Genomic DNA, 24040 nt, shown 5'->3' on the forward strand with positions numbered 1-24040 from the left:
CTTCAGGCCTCTCAGTGAGTAACGTGCGGCTTTGGCTTCCTTCCCTGTCTGTCATCTCACCCTGCTCCCCTCCACCCCTTGACCCCAAAGTCACACTCTCCAAAAGACAGGTCAAAGTTCTTCCTTCGGAGGCAACACTAGGAACCACACTTTGACTCTGGGGGAAGCTTCCAGAAGAGGCTTTTAATTGCTTTGCCTCATTCATGGAACTTTCCTGGGGGTGGGGGTGGGTATTTCCAGACATTGCCATCATCCACCTGTGATCCTCCTCAACGTTTCTTCCAAATTTTCTCTTATCACGGAAAATCCTTAGGATGCAATGCTGTGCACCAGTGTGGTGTAGTGGCTATACTTGATGGCTCTAGATTGAGGGGATCAGATACCTTCTTTAAAGTGGAGGCTGGTGGCTCCGATGTCAGTGGGGCAGTGAATCTGCTTTGGGTTTCAGTCAGAACTAGTCAGAACTCCAAAGGAGCTCTCCAAGGTGCGGAGCTCCTTTGGAGTTCTGATTGAAACCTGGCGCAAATTCACCACCCCACTGACATCAGAGCCACCAGCTTCCACTGCTTCTTTTTGCATGTATCCAGTCATCGTAGCAGAGAGGGATAGGATGCTATGCTGGCTTTGCACTTGAATTAGGCCCTGAGCTCAGGACCTAATGTGTGCAGAAAGCCTCAGGTTCTGCCCCAGGGCCTAGCTGGATGGACCTCTACTTCAGACTTTGGGTAACTGTGGCAGTCAGCCTAGAGCCTTCCCTAACCTGATGCTCTCCAGAAGTGTTGGACTACAATTCCCGTCATTCCCAAGCTGTCTCCCTCAAGACTGTGACCAGGTTGCCCTGTCTGCCTGATCAGTCTGCTGTCCAGTGGTGCTAACTTTGGATGAGCCACTTCAAAGCCCCTGCGGATCCCTCTTCTTCTAGTTCTTTGTCTTTAAAATGGATTGGGACTGGAGAGAACCCTTCAGATAAAGGACTGTCCTCCCTCCAACAGAACATATGGCCACCATAGTGAGACAGGCCGGGAGTGTGTGGAATTGCTAAAAACAAAAATCCAGAGCAAGGTCAGGCAGGTGGTGGTGTTTGGGGGCTCCCCTGCCCCACACACTTCTTTTAGTGTAAAAAGCAGACCTCGACCCCCCAGTTTTATCTGTGTGAATGTAGCATCCTCGTGGATAAAATACACGTGGCTGTCCAGTCACATCTAATTTGGCTTTCAGCAGGGATTTGAACCAAGGTTGCCCCAGACTTAACATTCTAGCCCTCCTCCACTCCACTATGCTGTTTTCTTGGTTTGAATATTATTGTCAACACATGTTGTGGTGTAGTGGAGCTGAGGCTCATAGAGTTGACCCACTGGAACTCTTTGATTAGCAGGGACTCTGGCATCATCTGTCACCCCCCTCGGTCTTCCCTATTTTCTTTGAGCTTCGCTGCAGTCCTCAGAGTAGCTAGGGGGAAATGGATTTTCCCAGCAAGACAGATACATAGATAGATAGGGAGGAAGAGAGAGATGGATCAACTCAACTGCTTGCATTTTTGGACTCTCCTTGGGGTCCTCATTATGGGAACAACTATCATGATAAGCATGAGCACTTCAAAATTCGCCCCTACACCAGTGCACACACAAAGACATTGGTAGCCATTTTGTTTTTCTGTCTGTCGCCCTCTTGTGGTTAAAAGCCACACAAGATACTGTGTGTACGTGCAGAGAGACAATGGGCTTCTCTAAACGAGCTACTTATAGCGCCATCATTTCTGGCCACTCAGGGAAGTTTCTGGGTCAATTAAATGATGCTGTAAACAAACAGGATGTCTCCCTTGGTTCTGCCTCCCCACCCTTAAAAAACCTGGAACAAACACTTAATGGCACGAAACCGGCAGTGTGTATGAACTTGCCAAGGAAGGACTTTAAACAGAGGGAGAAGAGGGGGAAATGTCTCTCTGAAACAAAAGGAGGCAGATCTAATCCCCATGTGTCTACTCAGAACTAAGTCCCACTGTGTTCAATGGGGGTTACTCCCAAGTAAGTGTGCCAAGGGTTGCAAACTTACAGCGCAATCTTACTACTACTCAGAAGAAAGTCCTGGCTTTCCTGGTAGCTGCAAGGAAACAGGTGAAAACAAAACTTTCCCCCACCTGCTCCTTTGCACACATGCCAGGGAGGGAGAGTCTCCCTCAATTCAGCCATGCCTGCCATTTAAAGGAGCCCCATGAAGCAGCAGGACCTTCCCTCTTGTTGCCCGTCTCCTCCCGTGTAATCCAACACATAGCAATCATGCCAAAGAATCAGGAAGCACAACAGCACCAGATAAACAACGGGATTTCCCTTAATGTTGAGACGGTCAGTGTGAACAAGTGCTCGGATAGTCATGGATATTTAAAATGATGCCAAGCGAGACCTGTGAGGAAGTCTAGATTACCTTTTTAAATGTCACCATGCATGCTGTTTCTTTGCAAGTAAGATACTAAGGCCACAGCTAGACCTAAGGTTTATCCTGGGATCATCCAGGGTTCGCCCCCTGCCTGAGCATTGGATCCCCCGTGTGTCACCTAGATGAACAGGTTTGACCCCTGGACAATCCAGGGATAAACCTTAGGTCTAGCTATGGCCTAAGAGGGCAGACAGAAGTGGCTCCGAGACTGAGGTGAAAGCTTCTCCATTTCTTCCAGCATGCCACCAGGACCCTTCACATAAGAAAATCTGTGGTGGTCAACCGGAAAGTTTCTACCCTAGTCAATGCCTGAAGAAGAAATGCTGCTATGAGAACCATACCTGCTACCACCATGTTATCGATGGTAAGACTGAGAGCAATTCAAGGCCATTCGCTTATTCGTTGTTGCTTATTTCATGCACTGTGTCTAGATCTCTTTCTTTGGACGTATCTGTTCCGGAGAGGTCACATTTGTACGCAGATAACAAGGCGTGTATCTGCACAACAAACCTCTATTGGTTTTATATCCAGCGTAACTGTCATTAGCTTCACCCGCAGGATCCTGGGAACTGTAGTTTGATGAGTGTGCTGACAATTCTCTTGGATATCCACAGCCTCCCTCATGGAACTACAATTCTCTGGGAAGAGACAATGACTGTCAAACCAGTTTTGAGTTTGTGGTGTAGATACTAATGGTATGTTGTGCATGGTAAAAACAAGCAAACACATTATTCTTTCTTCCCCTGAGAGTGGAGTCCTTGTGCTTTGGGAGAGCATTTGGAATGTGATTGTGTCGGTATCACAAGGACCTACTGGACAGTGCCTGCGATGTGGTGATCTGGTGTTTCTTGGTGTCAATCACATCTGTTTTTATTTTTATGGTTATGTATTTTTATGATGATATATTTTTATGAATTATGTATTTTTAAACTGTAAACCTCACTGTTAATTTCTGTTGAAAGGCATTATATATGTGTATTAAATAAATAATACCAGTCCTAGGACTTATTTGCTAAAGCCAAGATATGATAAGAGCCATCAAGCTTTGAACTGGTCAGACAATCCCTGGGTTGAGGTAATAACTCCTAAATCTAAATTCCAGCTTGCAGCTCATATGTAATTTTTTCCAGCGTTAACTGTGGAAAACCATGTCTAAATAGGGCTGCAGGGACTTGGCAGAGCCCAGCACTGAGGTCTGACCTGGGCTCCCCTTTAGATAATTTTTGTCCAGTCAGTGGCGAGTGACCTGGTCTGTGAGCCGCCATTTTAATATCCATAGTCCCCCCAGTGTAGATCCACTCCAGTGCATGTTGGGAAATTCTCAGCCTCCATGCAAGGTATTCACTGGGTAAATAACTGCCTTTCTCCTGACAGGTGCCAAACAAAGCCGGAACGCAGGAATCATTGGCGGAATTACTGTCTCAGTGGTCCTCTGCAGCATCTGTCTCTTTTTCGGCTGGTAGGTCATGGGTCTTCCGTCCTTGTGCCCGCACAGTCTGGGCACCCACTGAATTTGGTGGCTGGATGTTATGAGGAGACATTTGTTCATTCTCAATCCAATGGACAAAATTAATCATTTTATTCCCTTGGACAAATTCAGGCTGCTAAGCATGCAGGATCTTGAGGCTGTCAAATTCAGGGCTCTTCCAACCTTAAAAAGGAACTGTTTTGCCTGGCATTGCAAAACTGTGTGGGGTTTGAGCACTTAGCAAGCCACGACACCGAGTTGGTGGGTTGCAAATTTTCAGGCCAGATCTAGAGACTTGTCTAATGTACAGATTTCTCAGTTAGGATTCTGAACAAGGAATGCTGGGAAATGGGGCTGCTGGGAAGGTCATGGGAATATGGGGACCCCAACACCTCCAAAAATGAGAAACCTTGATCAAGAAAGCGGACTTCCCACTGGTTTTAAATAACAATAGCAGTAACAGTGGTTTTGCCCAGTTTGAAATAGACCTTAGCCTGACGCAGCAAAGCTTCAAGCACACTTACACAGCTGTCGGAGGTGGACACATTCACTGAGGGAAGTTGGTACCCCTAGGCATGGTCCCTGCCAAAGTGCACCTCTATAGCTACCCAAGGGAGGGGTCAGTCCTCTCCATTCCCCTTAAGGGGCGGGTCTGTCCCACAAGAGGAGGCAGGCCTATAACTGGTAAGGCGAGGTTTGCTCCTAGTGGCCAAAGATGAACACATTTAAACTGATGTATTTTAAAAACAAAATAAACCTAGGAGCCCGTAGTATGCGTGCCAGGTTTCAGGTGAGACCCCATGGGTTGTTGGGTTGCTCATTGTGGTTAACAAGCTACCCTGCGGAAAATGGGCTGAGTTCAGACAACACGACAACCTGGCGCCAACATTGTTATCTTTTCGGCGCCAGGTCAAGACCTTTCTCTTCTCCCAGGCATTTTAACAGCATTTAACAACGTTAAGTTTGTTTTTAATGGACCCCAGAATTGTTGTTTTTAAATGGATACTGTTGTTGTTTTTATACTGTTTTTATGTTTTTTTTTTAATTTTTGTATACTTTTAATGTTTACTATTTTTAATTGTTGTAAACCGCCCAGAGAGCTTCAGCTGGGGGGCGGTATATAAATGTAATCAAATAAAATAAATAAATAAACCAGCCTCCCCCAAATTACATCTGAACAGGGCCTGACTCTGGGTGTGAACCCAAGTTGTGGGTGAACCCAACCACAGTACTGAAGGGGTAAGGAAAACCCTTCCTGTAACCCACAATCCTGTCCTAGTTTTCTCTCTCTCTCCCTCTCTCTTTCTCACATACACACACCTGACAATTCACTAGAATTCCGTTATTTCACAAAGAAAATTGGATTCTCAAGATAGTTCGTTCAAGAAAAATAAACCACACTACATGGTTAACAAGCCATCCCGTGGAAAACATGTTGCGTTCAGACAACATGATAACCCATGCTTATCTGTCCCAGCTACACTTGTTTTTACAGAAATCAGGAATGCTGCATCTCTCAAACTTAAATTCCCTCTCTTCCCAGGTAATGCAGTATTTGTCTAACCTTGCCCAGACAGCTCCCATTTTAAAAGAGAGGGGAAAACAGGAGTTTTGCATGCAAACCTCACTTTTGCTCCACCTTTCTAAATCTCAGGAGCCACCTTTAATACAATCAGAAACATGGAAGCCTGTTTAGTGTTTAAAAACAAACAAAAACAAGCAAACCTATATGTTACTTTCTCTGCTTTCTGGTTGCTTCCGCACTATGGCTCTTTAGGGTTGCTAAGTTACTGACTTTCTGTAATTAGGTTGGAAGTGGAATTAAACAGAGGTTCCACACAGGCACTTACTATAGCTCATGATCAGTATCCTTCTGTAATGTTTACTATATCATGGTAAAAAAGATGAAAAGAAAAATATAATCGAATAAAGCTTTCCCTCCTACACAAGCACACACCTTGTGCTCCCTCAGGAACTGACATTGAGGCAATTGACGGTATATTCATTAACAAGCCCCAGCCGCAATTCACAGGAAGCAATACAGTTGGTAGGCCAGGAAACTTTATTTAAAAGCACAGGAGCCCTGAAAAGCTTGAACAAAACATTGCTTACACTACTTAGGCTGGTGCTGTAATTGTGTTTTATTGTGCACGTGCACACACAAAGTGCTACAAGTCAAGTTGTTTAAAAGAAAGGGGATCTAATTACCAAAAAGCATTCTTTAAACGATTTTGCTTCTTCGTTGAGTTTGGTTTCGGATAGGACCCTTTTTGATAATTACAATAGAAGCAGTGGCCCATGGCATCAGTCGCCTCGTAGTTCTTAGTGAGGCGTACTGTAGGGGGGGGAGTGGTGTTGAGGAAAACACTAGAGAATGTACAGATGGATATTATTTTAGTGGAGAGGACACTGTGGATGTACGCTCGCCCTATTTCTGAAGCACGCACCATCCTCTTGCCCCTGTGAGGCTCAGGCCGAAAACTGTTCTGGTTTGGAACAGAAGGCGCGTTTGCACAGCTGCCCCATCCATTGGGAAGCAATGTCTCTTGCCTCAACCCAGCCCACTTGCGGAGCAGGGATGTGCACAACAACGCTGATTGGATGGCCCTAGTGTCTGGCACAAAGCCACCTCCCCCTGTCCCATTGGAGCAGTTTTCAAAACAGTAAAAACAAAAAAAGGGGGGAATATTGCATAAAGCTCTGCAGAAATGTTTTGAGTAGATACAAATGGTGGTGCTAGCAGGGCTGGAAGGAGCTAGCCGTCCAGCCTGAAGCACCGGGAGATGGGCTGCATTCTGCTTTTGATCAGAAGCCAGGTTTATATGTCAGAGGGGGAGTGACCCCTGGGGGCAAGCAGAGCTCACCCCACAGCAATTGTGCTCCCAACTCTGCATTCCTGTCTCCATGTATGCCTGCGCATGATTCAACCCTAAATACTCACCCAGCCTCAGCGCAGAGTTCAGGAGTAGGGAACCTTGGGCCCGGGGGCAAAATCCAGCCATCTTGGGGGTCCCAATCCAGCCCTCTATGGGGCCTCAGAAGGCAGTTCCCGCTCCCTGCCTCCATCGCCTTTACCCCAACCATGGATCACTTAGTGGTTTCCAGGTGTCCCCCTATTCTCAAAGGCTGAAATGGCTGCTCTAAAGTTTAGTGGCTGGCAGTGAGAGCTTTAAGATACAATATGCTGATACCTCTTGTATTTTGTCCGCACCCACTTTGCGCTTGGATCCTGCCCACCACTGGGATGCAGCCCCTTACAGTTTCTCCAAACTCGAATCCGGGCCTTGAGTTTCTCATCCCTGCCAGAGTTCCTGAGGACTAGCCCTGCATTCCTGAGGGAAAACCCCATCCCCATATCTTCCCACATCCTGATGTGTTTCTTTCCCATACAGGAAGTTTAAGGAGTTCCAAAGGAAGGAGAGGGAATCTGAGTTACCACGGAGCGAAGGTGAAATGGCCGATTATCTGGTCAAACTCTTGGATGAAGAAAGTGAGACTGATGAATACAGAAGGGCTGAGTCGATGGATCAGGGAGATTCCTGGGCACCCCAAAATTTTAGACAACCAGCCTGGAGGCCAGAATCGCCAGAGTTCATGGGAGGAATGGAGGAGACACTGTGGAGTCCAGAACCAAGCCCAGAACTGAGCCCTGAAGCAATGAAACTAGCGGGACCAACGCCAGCACTGATGCCAGAACCGGCACCAGCACCCCCACCCCCACCAGCACCCCCACCGCCCCCAGCCCCGGCACCAGCAGTACCCCCAGCTCCGCCTCCAGCGGCACCCCCAGCTCCACCCCCAGGGGCTCCGCCTCCAGCAGCACCCCCAGGGGCTCCGCCCCCAGGGGCTCCGCCTCCAGCAGAACCCCCAGCTCCACCTCCAGGGGCTCCACCTCCAGCAGCACCCCCAGCTCCGCCTCCAGGGGCTCCGCCTCCAGCAGCACCCCCAGCTCCGCCTCCAGGGGCTCCGCCCCCAGATGCACCACCAGCTCCGCCTGGAGGAGCGCCCCCGGCTCCTCCTCCCCCAGGAGCAGCACCAGCACCAGCAGCTCCGCCCCCACCAGCACCACCAGCTCCACCCCCAGCAGCTCCCCCAGCTCCGCCCCCATAACCGCCCCCAGCGTAATGACCCAATATTGCAATTCCCATAGATATTTCTATCCATCAATAAAAGAGTTTAGTTTTTTGGCCGCTATTTCTTGATGTGGTCAGGGTATCTAGGTTCAGCATCTATGAAACCATTGATCCCTTGCCAGGAGTCCTTGTTCCCAGCCACCTCTGTCAGTCACCCATCTTTCTCAATCCCACCTTAAGCTCTTTCTTATGGTTTCAAAGCCTTATGACCAGAAGAAATTCAACAGATGCAGCTTTCTCAGTCATGGCACCCAGGGCTGGTTTCAGCGAGCAAGTAAGCCATGGTATCTGTAGCTCCTCCGTCTCACCACCACCATTGTCTGGGCCAGAGAGGGAGGTGAACAAGCAGGCTGCAAGGCTGAAGAAGGGGAGCCAGTCCAGGGAGCTCTGGTTAGCGGGCCCTTGCTGGGTCGTGGGCCTTCAGCCAGGGCCCAACCAGGTCTACTCTTGATGCCAGCGCTGATGGCATCACCGCTGGGTGGAGTGAATTTCTAGCTGTTACGCAGCTGTTAAAGGCACAGGGGGCCTGATGGGGCTAGGCGGGGAAGGGTCTGCCAACCCAGCTTGCAGCAAAAATAAAGGAACGGAGACTTTGGTTGTGAAAAAACAACGCATTTTAAAAATGTATGTAAAGCTAAATTCACACAAAAGATACTGGGGGAAGATCAGCAACAGCTTCAGGGCAAGCAGTTGAAGGGGTGAGTCCGAACATCCTTTTCTTGGTATTTGGTGGGTCCAAGGTCCAATCCAGTCCTAGGAGAAGAGCATCGCCCATCCAGGCAAGTCCATCCATCCATCCTGCAGGTGGAGCAAAAGATCCTCCAGTTAAATCTCAAGCTCATGATGAACAGAGACTTACAAAAGAGTCCTCCAGTTTAGAGCCAGGTCAGAGGAAGCCTAGAGGGCTTTTTAAGGGCCAAAGGAAGCTCAGCGCTCCTGTGTGTATTATACGATTGCCAGCTTTTCAACCAGCCAATGTAGCTGCCCCACATTGGGCAGCTTAAACTACGGATATTTAAAGCACCACCTGCCAAAAACAGAAGCCTCGTCTGCAGCAAAATGGGCCAAGAGCCGGTCTATTCTTCCCCCTAGTCATGGTGCTGGCAGAGGAGAGGGATCCACCTGTGAGGAGCAGGTGGCTCTGTCTTGTAGAAAGAACATGGGGGTGCTAGTTATAGGAGGCTAGTAGTTGAGAGCAGACGTGGGGAACCTCCACCCTGCAGACCTAATTTAGCTCAACGAGGTTCCCCATCTGGCCCGCGGAGGTTTGAGCTCCCTCCGCAGGCTCCTGTCCTGTTTCTCAAAACCTCCTGCCTTCTTGGGAGACAATAACGAGGCCTGCTAAGTAATCCACAAAGCTTTATTCAAGCAATAAACATCTCTTCCCACCTGAAGAGAGCCTAATCTCTAGGAACTTTCCCCTAGGCAAAACTAGGCAAACTAAGGGAGACAATTGTCCTTTCAAGAAGAAAGCCTTTTCCCAAGACGTGTTATCTTCTGAGAGACTAGTTCTGAGGCAGCTTCTGACTGGGACGACTTTCTCTCGCTTTCCATTAGCTCCGCCTGTTTTAGTCTGCGGCATACTCTGTGATCGGCTAACCTCTCTGCGCTCTCCCCCTAGGAAGAATATTGGTTTCCCACTGACTGTGTATTGTTTGGCTTTGAAGAGATAAGCTCTGGAGAGGGTTCACTTCCAGCTGGTGAAGAGCCTGTGAGAGCTTTCTCCCCTACTGGTACAGGCTGGCCTGCTTCTGGCGCCGACTCCTCTGCTTCAGAGTCTGATTCTGATTGAGCACCTGAAACACCTCCTTCCAACCCAGGGGGAGCAGGGCTAGACATGACAGCTCCTTTCCTTGGCCTGGAGGCTTGGGGAGGAGGCAGAGAGATTAATCCCCTTGTTATCACGGATTTGTGACTGGCCCGCAGAAGGCTAGGGTGGATCATCTGGCCCTACCACCCAAATTTATTTCTCTACCCCTGGTTTAAAGGGTGGAAGGAGAAGCACCTCCTGCCCCATCATGTTCTCCAGGACAATTTCTCAAAAGGGAGGGTGGGCCCCAAGGAGCAGGGCCGTTGCTTCCATATTTCAAAAAGCTTGAAATCAGTAATAACCTTAAAATTGGAAGGGCGCAATCCTATGCATGCTTAGACAGAAAAAAGTCCTACAACACTGGATGTTGAGGGACGTTTTTCTGTCTAAACGTGCATAGGATTGTGTCCAAAGAAGTACAGTTTGGGCTGGCCAAAATTCGTTCCCTGGGTTTGTTCCCAGAATTAAATTCATTCCCTGATTCTGTTCCCACGGATTGAAAACAATTTCGCATCCTTGCTCTAGAACCTCCTTGCTACACCTGCTTCAATAAGATAAGAATAATATACGAGGACAGAACAATTCACACGGACAAGACAATGCCTTGCAACCGACCAGACATAACAGTTATAGACAAAAAAGAAAAACACACTTACCTCATTGACATAACAATAGCTAATGACAAAAATGTTGTAGAAAAGGCAGAGGAAAAGAGAGGAAAATATACACCACTGGCTATGGAAGTTAAAGAACTATGGCAACAGGAAAAAGATTACAATTATTCCATTAGTCACATCAGTCACCAGCATCACATCATTTATTTTTTTTACAGAAAACCTTCAGAAACTGAGCCTACCAAAATACATCCACAGCAATGTGCAGAAAGCAGTCATACTGAAAACATGTCAATAGTCAGGAAATTCCTGTATCAGTAAAAGCCCATCATGTCCATCTAGAAAAACCACCATGAGCAAGAAAGGAGAGATGGCCTATTAACAGCCTCCCACTTCATGGTCTGAAGTTTAGACGCTAAACATTTCTTGGTTTGGGCTGGCCACCTTTTTGTTAACTCTTTGGTGATGCTTGAATATATCACTCCTGCATTTGTGCTTCCTGGTTCCCAGTTCTTAGGATTTTCTGCCACTAATGTAGCCTCTTTAAATATTGTTCAATGTAACTTGAAGCGGCAAGCTCTGTGCACACACACACAAGGAAATTGCACACTGTACACACAAATGGGAATGACGTACATGTCCAAACTTTTCCTTAACAAAAGTCCTGACGGGTGGGAGGGCCTGGGTTCGCACAGGTTGAAGCAGCTTGACGTTTGGTACAGAGAAGCCTCCTAGAAAGCATACACAGCTGTCAGAAAGCTTAGGGGCAGGGGCTGCCCAACAGCAGGGGGGAGGGTGCAGGCATATAACTACATCCTGGATGTAGTTGTCCTGGTTGCCCTCCTCTGGAGCGTGTTCAGAGGAGGGCAGCCAAGATGATCAGGGGTCTGGAAACAAAGCCCTATGAAGAGAGACTGAAAGAACTGGGCATGTTTAGCCTGGAGAAGAGAAGATTGAGGGGAGACATGATAGCGCTCTTCAAATACTTAAAAGGTTGTCACACAGAGGAGGGTCAGGATCTCTTCTCGATCCTCCCAGAGTGCAGGACACGGAATAACGGGCTCAAGTTAAAGGAAGCCAGATTCCGGCTGGACATCAGGAAAAACTTCCTGACAGAGCAGTGCGACAATGGAATCAGTTACCTAGGGAGGTTGTGGGCTCTCCCACACTAGAGGCCTTCAAGAGGCAGCTGGACAAGCATCTGTCAGGTAGGCTTTAAGGTGGATTCCTGCATTGAGCAGGGGGTTGGACTCGATGGCCTTGTAGGCCCCTTCCAACTCTACTATTCTATGATTCTATGATCCCTCGGCCTACTAATTTCTCCTGGTATCAAACTCTACGGACTGCAAAGCTATGTGCTTCTTATAGAAATCTGCTAGGATTTTACCCATAGACACATTTATATTAATTAAAAGTAATCAACATGTTTTAAAAACAAAATTGCCCTAAGGTGTGCACCCCTAGGGCCCTTTTAGCATGAGTGCCAAGTTCCAGGTGCCTAGGCTTCATAATATTAGCGCTTTGGTGTTGAAGGATGGATGGGCGGATAGACAGACCCTCGCCCAGTTTTGTTATTATAAGGTATATAATAAGGTTTAGATACAGAGTGGCAATGTTATGAAGTCCAAGAAACATTGCCCCTGATCAGGGCTGCGGACGAGTTGGCAGTGCCACCCACTAAGATGAATTCAACCTGCTGAGCACCATTACATGGCCCATCGCAAGCAGGCCGGAGAACCGGCCCTTCCCTCAGCTGCCTCTTGTGTTCGACATGGCAGGCTGCAACTGGCACAGGTCTACCCAGAACGATGTGGCAGCTGTGAGAACTGGGAAGGATGGGACGGGTAGGTCTCTTATTTCATCCCGCTACAAAAACAACATCTGCTGTCTCTGGTTTCGAGATGTGTGCCATTAAAAGTTTAATGAAGATGCTGAAAGAGGAACTGAAGTGAAAAGGGAAGTAACATAGGGTGACCATATGAAAAGGAGGACTGGGATCCTGTATCTTTAACTGTTGTACTGAAAAGGAAATTTCAGCAGGTGTCATTTGTATATATGGGAAACCTGGTGAAATTCCCTCTTCATCACAACAGCTAAAGCTGCAGGAGCTATACTAGAGTGACCCGATTTAAAAGAGGGCAGGGCACCTGCAACTTTAACTATTGTGATGAAGAGGGAATTTCACCAGGTTCTCCATATATACAAATGACACCTGCTGAAATTCCCTTTTCAATACAACTGTTAAAGATACAGGAGCCCTCTCCTCCTTTTCATATGGTCACCCTACTTCTATTCAAGCAGCTCAAAGACACCCATGATGTAAATTTGCGGACGTTACAGTGCTGGTCAAAACTGGTGAAGCGTCAGTTGGGAAGTCCCCAGTTTCACTCTTACTTCTGCCATGAACTTGCTCTCAGTTTCAACCCCTGCCCACCCACCTCCCAGTCTTCAAAATGGACACCCTAATAATCCCTGTCTTTTAGGAGGATCATCAGAGTTAGGATAAGTTTAGGGGTGCGCAGGGCCAAGAAGGGTGTGCGTGTGAATCAGGCAGCCATCTTGGGTGCCATATTCCTGAAGTGCCAAACAATTCTCTGAAGGGGGCAGCAGCTGTGCGGTGGGGGTACACTGCCTCCTCCCTCTCCTATCCAGTGCCTCTGTAGCCACAGGCCCCTCCGCTGACCGGAGAGCCACACACCCTCTGCAATGGCAGGTTGGTGCCCAACTCTGAGGAGAGAGCTGCACTGGCAAATGCCGCAACAGGGGAATGCCAGGGACAACTCTTTGGAGTGCCACCCGCCCCATGCCTAATTCTGAGAGCCCCTCGAAGGTAGGCATGGGGCAGGAACGCTCCCTGGAAAGCCCCGCTGGCTGCTTCTCTACTGTGGAGATCTCTCCTCATCCTTCCTCATAGCGAGGTATTCTGGGTGAGGTGGCCATAGGTACACTCCTGAGGCATGGGAAGTGTTTGGAACACTAAAATGGTAAAATAAACACGCTAATATTTATGTCCACAGAATTGCTTTTCAGCGGACAGCGTTCTGGAGGTTGGCCAAACACACCACCTGGGCTGAGTGTCAGATTACTATTTCTGCTGTTGTTATTAATGTCATATATCTTTGGCTCCTTCCTGTCACATGCCTTATATATGATGGGAATACAACTACTACCATCACGGCTTGAGTCTCTCCTTTCTTCTTCTTCTTCTTCTTCTTCTTATTATTATTATTATTATTATTATTATTATTATTATTATTTATTACATTTATATACCACGCCATAGCCAAAGCTCTCTGGGTGGTTCACAAAAGTTAAAACCAGTGACCATTAAAAAGAAATATACAAAATTTAAAAACATAAAAAGCATAGAATACAAACAAAAACAGGCAATATCCATTTAAAAACAACTATTCTAGGGTCAGTTAAAAAACTCAGCATATGCTCTTAAATGCCTGGGAGAAGAGCAAAGTCTTGACCTGGTGCCAAAAATATAACAATGTTGGTGCCAGGCGAGACTCGTCAGGGAGATCATTCCATAATTGAGGGGCCACCACTGAAAAGGCCCTCTCCCTGGTTGCCATTCTCTGAGCTTCCCTCGGGGTAGGCACCTGGAGGAGGACCTTAGATGTTGAGGGTAGTGTATGGGTAGGTTCATGTCAGGAGAGGCATTCCGCCAGGTATTGTGGTCCCAAGCCGTGTAAGGCTTCATAGGTTAAAACCAGCACCTTGAATTGGGCTCAGAAACATACAGGCAGCCAATGCAAGTGGGCCAAAGTTGGTCTTATATGCTCAAACCTTCTGGTTCCAGTTATCAACCTGTTGTTATTACTACTGAATGGATCTGGCTTTGCACGGGTGGGAATACCACCAACATTGAAACAGTGAAGGTTGCAAGGGAACGTACACCATTCTCAACATTGGACCCACTGTGCCCCTTTCCGCTGCCTAAGCAAAGTCATGCCCACTGACACCCCTAGGTACAGTCCCTGCCATGGTACATCCCTGTAGCCCCCCTGAGTGAGCGGGTCTCTCCACTCCATTCCCCTAAGGGGGCAGCTGCCCCACAGAAGGGGGTAATGGGAAAGTATAACAATGTGTCCCTGTGACTGGCCCAAAGTCACACAGTGAGCTTCTGAGTGGGAATTAGAACCCGGCTCTCCCGACTCCCAGTCCAACACTCTAGCCACCACACCACACTGGCTATTTATGCAAATATCTTTCCCCTTTTCTCTCTCTCTCCCCCTCTGTGTGTGTGTGTGTGTGTGTGTGTGATGCATTTCCTCATTTGGGGCAATAAGACATACGTGGCCACCCTAGATCCAAAGCAGAAATTGAACCAGTGCAGCTTCTGGCACAGAGACACAGTGATAGGGAAAGCTTTTCTGGCTGAGTTTCTGCCTGCTGCACAGTTGCCCAACACAAGGGAACCTCACCACAAAACAAAGGTAGCAACCTTAATAAAGACTATGAACATCCATACTGGGCCACCGTGCATTAGGGCTGGATGGAATCCTGAAGTCCCAACATTGGCCCTCAATTATAAGCTTATCATGTGCTTCTTAAAACTTTTATAAATATTGGTTGCTGAATATTCCATCTAGGCCAGCATTGTCTCCCCTCTAACGGGCAGCAAACTTCTTTAACTGGAGATACTGGGAATTGATCCTGGGACCTTCTGTATGTTAAAGCACGTCATGTTCTACCACTGAGCTATGCACCAAGATCAGACAGGAAAAGGCTGGAAAGTTCAGGGATTTCCATCAGAGCAGGGGATGGGGAAGCAGTAGCAGTATGAAACTGCAGGGTAGAAATCAAATGGAAAGCTCCAAAATGCGTTGGGTGACAGCAAGGAACAGAGAAAGGTGGCTTATGCAGAGTCAGACTGATGGTCCATCCAGCTTAGTATAGTTACACTGATACTGTTCACATGACACACTAAGCTACGGTGGTTAAGCATTTTGAGCTAAACATTATGGCTTAGTGTGTCGTGTGAACCATTCCTAACCATGGTGCATACATAACCACGGGTTAAAAGTGCTCACTAACCATTTGCTGCAAAAGGGCTAGCAGCCTAACCATGGTTTAGCGTGTTGTCTGAACAGGCCCAATGTCTGACTGGCAATAGCTCTCCAGGGTTTCGGACGGACAGGTTTCCGGACCTGGGTGAAGATGCCAGGGATCGAACCTGAGATCTTCTGAACGCAAAGCAGGTAATCTACCACTGAGCATCTTTTTGCAAGATGCTGGAGTGGATTTGGTCCCTCTGCCTTTAAGCGTTGGGCAGGAAAGGGAATTCTGGCAGCAACTGGGCAAGAAAAATGGTTGCAGCTCACCCAGCTGATCGGATCACACTCTTGTTCTAGCATAACTACTGCAGTTTTCCCTAACCCAGGGCGCTCCAGAGGTGCTAGACTACAACCCCCATCATCCCCAGCCAGCTGGGCAAGAAAAATGGTTGCAGCTCACCCAGCTGATCGGATCGCACTCTTGTTCTAGCATAACTACTGCAGTTTCCTCCAACCCAGGGCCTGCCAGAGGTGCTGTACTACAAAACCCCATCATCCACAGCCGGCACAGCTGGCTGGGAATGAGGGAGGTTGTAGTCCAGCACCTCTGGAGGGCCCTGGGTTCGGGAAAGCTGAACTCCTGGGACTGGGTTCACAATCATTAGTGCTGCTTAGAATCCCCGTGAAAAAAGCTGGGGAAAATCCATCTCTTTACTGCTGATTTCAATTACGACAAGGTAGGTATAAAAACGATGCTGAGCGGGCAAACAAATCCAGCTTCGCGTATGACTCCCAAGATGTTAAAGGGATGGGGGATCGGGGCGGGCATTAGCACCCCCACCCCCAAATGTCCAGATGGCCTTCAGGGTTGCTAACAAGGATCTACACTACTGCTTTAAAGCGCTTTATAACAGTTTTGACAACTGTTGGGGCCCAGGACACACTGCATATAGAGTTTTCAAAACGTTTTCAAAGTGCTTTAAAGCGCTTTAAAGGCTGTAGTGTAGATTCCCAGGCGTCCTGCCAATGTCTGCCCAGCGAGCGGCTGCTAAAGGCGCAGTTACAGTGGCTGGTTGAAAAGTTAGCAGCCCTTCAGGGCCGTAGGGACCAGCCGAGGAGGAGGAGGAGGAGGAGACCCGCCTTACCTCTAGGCCGCTTCCCGGCTGCTCGGCACCGTCCGCATGGCCAGCGCGCCCCCTTGCCGCCGGGACCAGGTCCGCGAGATCTTCCTGGCCAGCCGGGCCAACGTGCCTCCCTTGGCGCCGTAGTCCCTCGCCAGTTCCTCGGGGGCGATCTCGATGTTGCCCGTGTACCACATGATCCAGCCCAGCAGGCTCAGGAACACCAGCACCGCCCCCGAGTAGATGAAAAGGTCCCCGAAATCGCGGCCCCGCAGCCGCAGCCTGGCAAAGATGCCCGTCAGCAGTGCCCCGGTGCCCGCGGCGTCCATGAACACCGCGAAGGCCAGCGCCAGCCGGCAGCGGCCCAACCCCGAGGCACCCATGGGACCGGGCACCGTCGGCAGGCGGGATCCCTCTGCCCCGGCACTGGTGCGTCCCAAAGTGGCGGAAAGCCGAAAGGAACTGGTTCACGGGGGCAAGAGCAATGAAGGGGCGATTTCAGGGGGCAGGAGGACGGGAGCAAGGCGTGGATCTGCAGGCAAAAACCCAGTCCAGTTGTCTTAGGAGGAAGGACAAAGAGGGGGGAAAGGAGGCAGCAGGAAAGGAGAATGGCCTGCTCGGTCCAGGGAGGGAAGAAGGAGCGGCCTTGCAGGTGAGGGACCCAGGAAAGCTGTCCAACCAGTTTCAGAAGGGGAGGGACCAAAACGCAGGTATTAGTGGAATTAACTCTGCCCTGTCCTCTGGAGCCAGGTCTCCCCAGACCCCACCGAAGCTCTCCTGAACCCCTTCCAGGGGACCCAGGAGTCCCAGCTCCTAGACTCCCCTAGATCTTCAGCCCCAGATAAATTGGGACTGCTGGGTTCCCAGTCGCCCACCCCACCCTTGTTGTCTCACCATTTGAAATAACTTCCTCCGCCCTCACAGAATCCAGGAAGGTGCTGGCTCCAGAAATCTCCTTTCTAGCCTACTAGAAAGACCACCACCACCACCCCGTCCAAATTTCTTAGCAGAGAACCCAGGAGTCCTGTCTTGCCCTCTCATTCCCCCTCCCTTCACAATATACGGAACAGGTCATAAAAAGAACCTCACCCTTTAAGAACTTTTCCTCATGCACAGGCAAACAGACACACACAAAGACCTGGACTGGTGTGTGTTTCAGTCCAATCATGTTGCCATAATAAAAGGCTTCCTGCTCACTTTTCTGGGGCCGCCCACCGGAGAGAAGGAAAAACTTGGAAGGGGTGTGGTGTTGATACTGCTAAACATGGTATTTGAAGGAGTCGATGTGCAGGAATTCGGCCGGAGTGTTTTTTTTTTAAAGTCTTCTTTTGTCAACGCTGCACCCCTGCAGGAAAAATTCCTATCAAGGCTGCAATCCTAAACACACTTACAAGGGACTAAATCCCATTGAATTTAATGGGAATTAATTCTGAGTAAACATGCTTAGGGTCTCACTACACATTTGCTCTCCTCTGCCCGAAGTAAGGGTTTGATCCGGTGTTTGCATGACCTGCTAGCGTCCTGACAAACAGTTTTTATTTCTCCGAATGGTCCTGCTCGTGGGAGAGCAAAGTCATCCCTCACAAATCCGGAAATTACTCTGAATAGCTTGTGAAGGTGCCTGAGCAGATTTATCACAGCAAGTAACCTGAACCCAAGCACATTTTCTCAGAAGTACATCCAGTTCAATAAAGTAACCACACCTAAAGTGACTTACAGTCCTAGTGTGAGTAAGCTATCCCTTAACCAAGCCTTCCCAACTCAGTGACCTCCAAATGCACTGGGACTGCAACTCCCATCACCCCACCAGAGGAAGCTGGGGGATGATGTGTGTGTTAGTCCAAGACATCAGGACCTAACCATCCTGTTGTATTCAGAATCAGGGAGGTGAAACTAACCAGGCAGGCCACTATAGGACACAGTCTTGCCTGCAGCATTGCATCGAAAGGGTGCAACTGCACAGCCATGAAGGGGTATACAGAGCCTACAGACAATCTGGAATGGGGAAGCGGGGGGGGGGGGGGCATTTCTGCCCTCTGATCAACACAGAAATCTAGGGCCAGAAACTATGCAATGCCCCTGTAGAAGAAAATCCAGAATGGAGTTTGTGGCACCCTGGTTGTGGAATGAACTCCCCAGAGAGGTCCGCCTGGCGCCTACACTGTACTCCTTTCGTCTCCAGCTGAAGACCTTTTTATTCACTCAGTATTTTAACACTTAATTTTAACTTAAATTTAAATTATACTGTTTTAACTCTGTATTTTAACCTTATATCAATTTATTCTGCATGGTTTTATCCTGGTTGTGCTTTTTATACTGTATTTTGTCTTTGTGTTTTTAACCTGTTGGTTGTTTTATGATGGTTTTAATTTTTGTGAACCGCCCAGAGAGCTTCGGCTATTGGGCGGTATAAAAATGTAATAAATAAATAAATAAATAAATATTGCATGTGAGAGAAATTCAAAATGGAGGTTGTGTTGGACCCAAAGGAACTTAAAAAATGGAGTTTGTTGTGCCTAAAATGGAGTTTGTTATGTTGAACTATGTATGTGAAGTTATAAAGGAGAAGCAGTGTATACTAAAAGAACTGACAGGCATGTTCAGAAACTTGCTATCTGGAAATAACGGAACACAGGCTTCTAACCTTGAAAGCTGAGTTCATAAGATATTTTGCTAATTCTCACGGAAAAGAGACATGTGCACTGAGATTGTTTACTCTGCAGTATGAAAATCTTGCTGTAACTGTTCTCTGGGCCTCCCCTCTGCTATTGGGGTTCAGCCCACATATGTGCTAACTCTGCTTTGCTTCTGAAAATAAAGCTGTTTGATAGTGTTGCACTGGTCTCATCAATGCCTTGGAAATCCACGGCACCCCTTAAATGCTTTCTATGTATTTTGCCTCTAAATCAAGGGTGAGCTACTTCTGGCCCTCTAGATTGTTTAGCCTGTGACTCCCATGATCCCTCAGCATTGGCTATAATGACAACGGCTGATGGGAGTTGTAGGCCAAAACACCTGGAGGGCCAGACGATGCCCACCTCTGCAAAGATGGCCAACTTTAGCTTCTGACCATGTAGAGAAACCCACCCTTTTCTCCTCTCTGGAACTGTTCAGATATTTCAAAGAAGTGAAGCTATGCTCGGTTTAGCTACATGGTTAAACCACAGAACCCCAATTCATGCCTGTGTGGCATGACAGCTGTGGTAGCTTTTGAACAGAGTCACACGGTATCAATGAATCATGGGCAACCCCTGCCCGCATATTGATGGCACTTCAGGTCTCTATGGTTTTGGGAGCCCCTCAGGTGATCATCCTGACTGGGAATCACCCATGGGGCAGCAGTAAGGACACCGTTCTAGTAATATGAATCAGACTTTTGTATCTTCTGATGACCCAGTTAAATGCCCCTCCCCTCCCCTGCATCTCCACATGGCTGAGATTCCCATAGAGTATAACACGTTTTCACAGTTTCAAGACTGCAAGTTAAAAAAGAAATCATAATCAGGCAAGCATATTCCAAACATATAGACTTTGATCTCTGCTGCAGCTTTTTGAAGTAGAAAGAGCTTTGTGGTGAGGCCTCTGGAGGAAGTCAAATGATTTGCATTTTTAACCAGCTTTGTTCTCCACTTCTCACTCTAGCTGGAATCAGCTCACTAGCTCTGGCTGATGAAAGTGTTGGTGTAACTTAAAAGCTTGCATGCTCCTTTCCTGGACAAAGATGAGTCAAATCAAAAGCCTAGTTCTTTGGAAGAAAGTGCACCAGAGCGCCTTGTGGACTGGTCTGATCTGGGCTTGGACATTTGGGAATGAGGTTCGAGTCCCACCTCAGACACAGATTCACTTGGTCAGCCTTCCCCAACCTGGTGCTCTCAAGATCTGCAACTCCTATCATTTCCAGCCAGCATGGGAGTTGCAGTCCAATACATTCCAGCCAGCCTGCAATCTCTGCCTCCTGAATACTAAGCCTACTCCATTTCCTCTCCTATACACACTTTCCCCGTTTTCCTTTCTAAGGGCGCAATCCTATGCAGGATTAGACAATAAAAAGTCCGACAACTCCCATCACTCACCAGCTATGTCTCCTGGGCTATGGAGCAGGCTCAGTCCCTTGGATTAGGCTGTCTTTTGTCACTAGTCTTTTTGTTGTTGTACTCAAATCATCTTTCATTATACTAGAAGCTGGGATGATCCACTGAGGTTGAGTGGCAGGTGATTCAGGACAGATAAAAGGAAGTGTTTTCTTTTGTTGCAAAGTACATAGTTAAGCTATGGAACTCGCTACCACAAGATGTTGTGATTGCCACCATCTTCGACTGCTTTAAAAAGGTATCCAACAAATTCATAGAAGATAAGATTATCAACAGCTACTAGTCCTACCATTATTGAGGGTTGTGGGGTTTTGTGGTGTTTTTTTTTTGGTTTTTTGGGGTATTTTTCCGTTTCTTGCTAATGCAAGAAATAAGCCAAAATAAACTTCCCTTGCTTATGACCTCGCTGATGGTTTCCGTTTTAAATAGTATTTCCTTTTTCCTGTTTTTCCATCTGCTGACAACTAAAGTACGTTTGGTACCCCAGTGATGAAGCAATATTTGTAATTGCTGCTTGAGGCAATAAGTATAGAAAACAATACAATTTTGGCTTAGTTGCACATTAATGACAACCCAAAGTATGGGTTGAGTGTGGATTGAATTATGGTGGGTTGTTGTGAACTTGTGGGTTGCTCTTACATGCAAATCCTGCACTATGGTTTAACTATGAGTTTTAACCACAGACGACCCAGGAAGAGAACTCATGGTTTGTTGTTGGGTTGTGAACTCTGGGTTGCTCGTGGTTAACAACCCATAGTTAAACTATAGTGCAGGGTGCACACATCACAACAACCCACAATGATCCAACTCATACTCAACCCATTCTCTGGGTTGTCATTATATGCGAATCAGGTGAAATGTCTTGTGTGCTTAATAAGGAAAGCTTAGAACTAATAAGAAAATTAGTAAGGCTTTTTTTGTAGTTTTTTTTTTAAAGAATAATTACTATTGGTTTCCAGGGATGGGAGAATTTTTTTTTTTTTAACCACGACTTCAAAACTTCCAGACATTTTGCTTCTCTAGTCCCATACAAAAAAAGAAATAGAACTGCAGGAAACAGGGGCAATAAAAACTGTACAAAACTTTCTATTTTTTCAGAGAAGTCATTAGCACTATTAGGTCTGTGGTTGAGCACATGCTTGCACTGCACAAAGTCCTGGTTTCAATCGCTGGCAGTTTCAGGTTTTTATTTTTTAATGAAGATTTCTCAGATATTTAGGAAAGCCCCTTTACGAAGCCGATGCCTCCAGAAGGTATTGGGCTTCCAACTCTCATCAGTCCCAGCTACTGGTCAGGGATGATGAGAGGCTATAGGTTCTCCATCCTTAGAGTAGGGAGCAGTTTAGGGCGCAATCTTATCAGGATGCCTGTGTCAGCCTCTGGCTGATGGGCATCCTATGCAGAGTGGGAGGAACACAGAAGTGAACTTCCTCTCCGCACTGCTTCTGCTCTGCATTTTTTTACTAGACAGGCTTTTTTTCACGCATCTTGCTGAGGTGCTGTGGCGTGAAAGGGAAGGAGGCTGGAGGATTCTTCATAGGTTGACCTCCCCAGTCCCCATCCACAGAATGCCCCCCTGCTTTTTGCAACCTTGAAGAGGCAGCCGGCGTGGTTTTCTCTAAGACAGCTGGGGGAGGGGGGGAGAAGACTTCTGGGTCTGAGGCTGGAACACTGTCTCCAACCTCGGATCCAAGATTCTGAACTGTCTAGGTGCCAAAGGATTGCTCTCTTACTTACTTAGGGTGTAATCCTATGCATGCTTACACAGAAAAAAAGTGCCTACAACTCCCAGCATTCCCCAAGCAGCCATGCTTGCTGGGAAATGCTAGGAGTTGTAGGATTTTCCCCCTGTCTAAACATGCATAGGATTGCACCTCAAGTGACTTCCTGCTTTTCCCCCCTAATTTAAAAAGCTTACAATTGGGGAAAAGAAAGATAGAGCAAGACAAAATGAAAACAACACATCCTCTATGACAATAAGAACAGCAGCAGAAAGACAACAGTGCTAAAATTTCTGGAAAATAATGGATTTTAAAATGATAACAATAGCAGAGGACATTAAAAACCAGTTGGAGAGGGAGCATGGTGGATCTCCACGAGGTGGGAGTTTCATAAACTAAGCACCACCACCAAGAAGACCCCATCTATTGTTCATAAAATGACATCAAGTAGAAGTACATAGAAAGTGTCATACTGAATGAGACTAACACCATTACTCTACTCTGAAGTCAGCCCCATAAGATTTAATGGGGCTTACTCCCAGGTAAAAGAGTGAATAGGACTGTAGTCTAAAGGACTATGAAATACCAGCATTCTTCCCATGTTGGCCTACCAAGTGCCTGAGAAACTCACAAGTAATAACTGCACCAATAGTTTGAATCAGCAAAGAACAGCTGAGTATTTCTTCACTTTATGAAGAAAGTGAAAGCCAGATCCATGAAATATAAAAATGATCTTATTGATTTCAGATGATTTAAAAACCTTTTTTTACAGGGATCCCCCCTCAAAACCCCACTCATATCACAGATCACGTCTGCCTCCTTTTATATGATGTGGTTAATTTTTCAAAATGATGTTTGTAACTCCTGTTCTTTGGAATCAATACAGCAACAAGTAGTTTTTAAATATGCAGAAAGCCATATTGGTCCATTGGATCGGGTGTGTGCGTGTGAAATCTAATCCTATGCAAGTTTAGACAGAAAAGAAACCCTACAATTGCTAGCCAGCCAGCCTGGCTAGGGAATGCTGGAAATTATAGGGCTTTCCCCCCCTGTATAAACATGCTTAGGACCGAGCTGATAATGGAGAAATAACTTTAAAGGAAAGTTCGGCCTACTTTTCTAGCAACAAGTGGTTCTGAAAGAAAGGCTCGTTATAAACTAGGTGGGAAAACAGAATTAAGTGACTCAAAAAGGACCCACAAAGAGGTGTGAAATGTAGATCTACACGCAAGCCCAACCAGCTTTTACAAGTCATATGACGCAGAATCATGTGATTACAGAAAGTTAATACTACCTCCCCCCCCTTCTCCCCCTTCCCTCCGGCCGGCCCTTTGATGGAAGCCTCCCTTCTCCGTGCGCCATTGGCCACCAGGGCACATCTCGGCATCCTATTGGCCGCCCTAGGCACTTTCCTCGTGCGCCATTGGTTGACTTGTGGGCTTCTGACTCCGCCTCCCTTTTCCTCTTGGAAAGTGACATGAAGTTGGGATCGCAGCTACCCCGCGGCTGAGAGGAGATCTGAGGCTTAGGAAGGGGGTGAGGGGTTGAGAGAGAGAGAGACAGAGTGGGTCGGAACTGGAGTCAGAAATCTGGGGATTTTTTTTGTTTCTTTAAGAATAGGGGCGGGTGGGGGAGGGGGAGAA

The 24040-nt window shown here is 47.4% G+C and overlaps 2 protein-coding genes across 3 annotated transcripts in view; both read right to left on the reverse strand.

Annotated features, from left to right (window-relative positions):
• IL11 (interleukin 11) overlaps positions 1-6903 on the reverse strand; it is a 72153-nt gene extending 65250 nt beyond the window's left edge. The window contains exon 1 of the mRNA XM_063136898.1: positions 6843-6903. Within this exon, the coding sequence (XP_062992968.1) occupies positions 6843-6903 (61 nt within the window). The remainder of the gene's footprint in view (positions 1-6842) is intronic.
• On the reverse strand, positions 6896-16980 carry TMEM238 (transmembrane protein 238). 2 transcript variants are annotated; one of them, XR_010025985.1, is made up of 3 exons: positions 16610-16980; positions 8690-8832; positions 6896-7375 (listed from the first exon to the last, which is right to left on the reverse strand). XR_010025985.1 is itself a non-coding variant. In XM_063138506.1 (2 exons), exon 1 carries the CDS (start codon positions 16966-16968, stop codon positions 16612-16614), a length of 357 nt encoding a protein of 118 aa, XP_062994576.1. In that variant the 5' UTR covers positions 16969-16980; the 3' UTR covers positions 8636-8832; positions 16610-16611. The 2 variants fall into 2 exon arrangements, 1 of the variants encoding a protein (XP_062994576.1); XM_063138506.1 differs by lacking the exon at positions 6896-7375 and having other exon boundaries at positions 8636-8832.
• Between the last annotated feature and the right edge of the window lie 7060 nt (positions 16981-24040).

Source organism: Elgaria multicarinata, chromosome 11 (assembly GCF_023053635.1).
Source record: "Elgaria multicarinata webbii isolate HBS135686 ecotype San Diego chromosome 11, rElgMul1.1.pri, whole genome shotgun sequence".
Lineage (NCBI taxonomy): Eukaryota > Metazoa > Chordata > Lepidosauria > Squamata > Anguidae > Elgaria > Elgaria multicarinata.

Coding starts and splice junctions, on each gene's coding strand:
- TMEM238 (XM_063138506.1), bottom strand. CDS start 16,968: ATGGGTGCCTCGGGGTTGGGCCGCTGCCGGCTGGCGCTGGCCTTCGCG.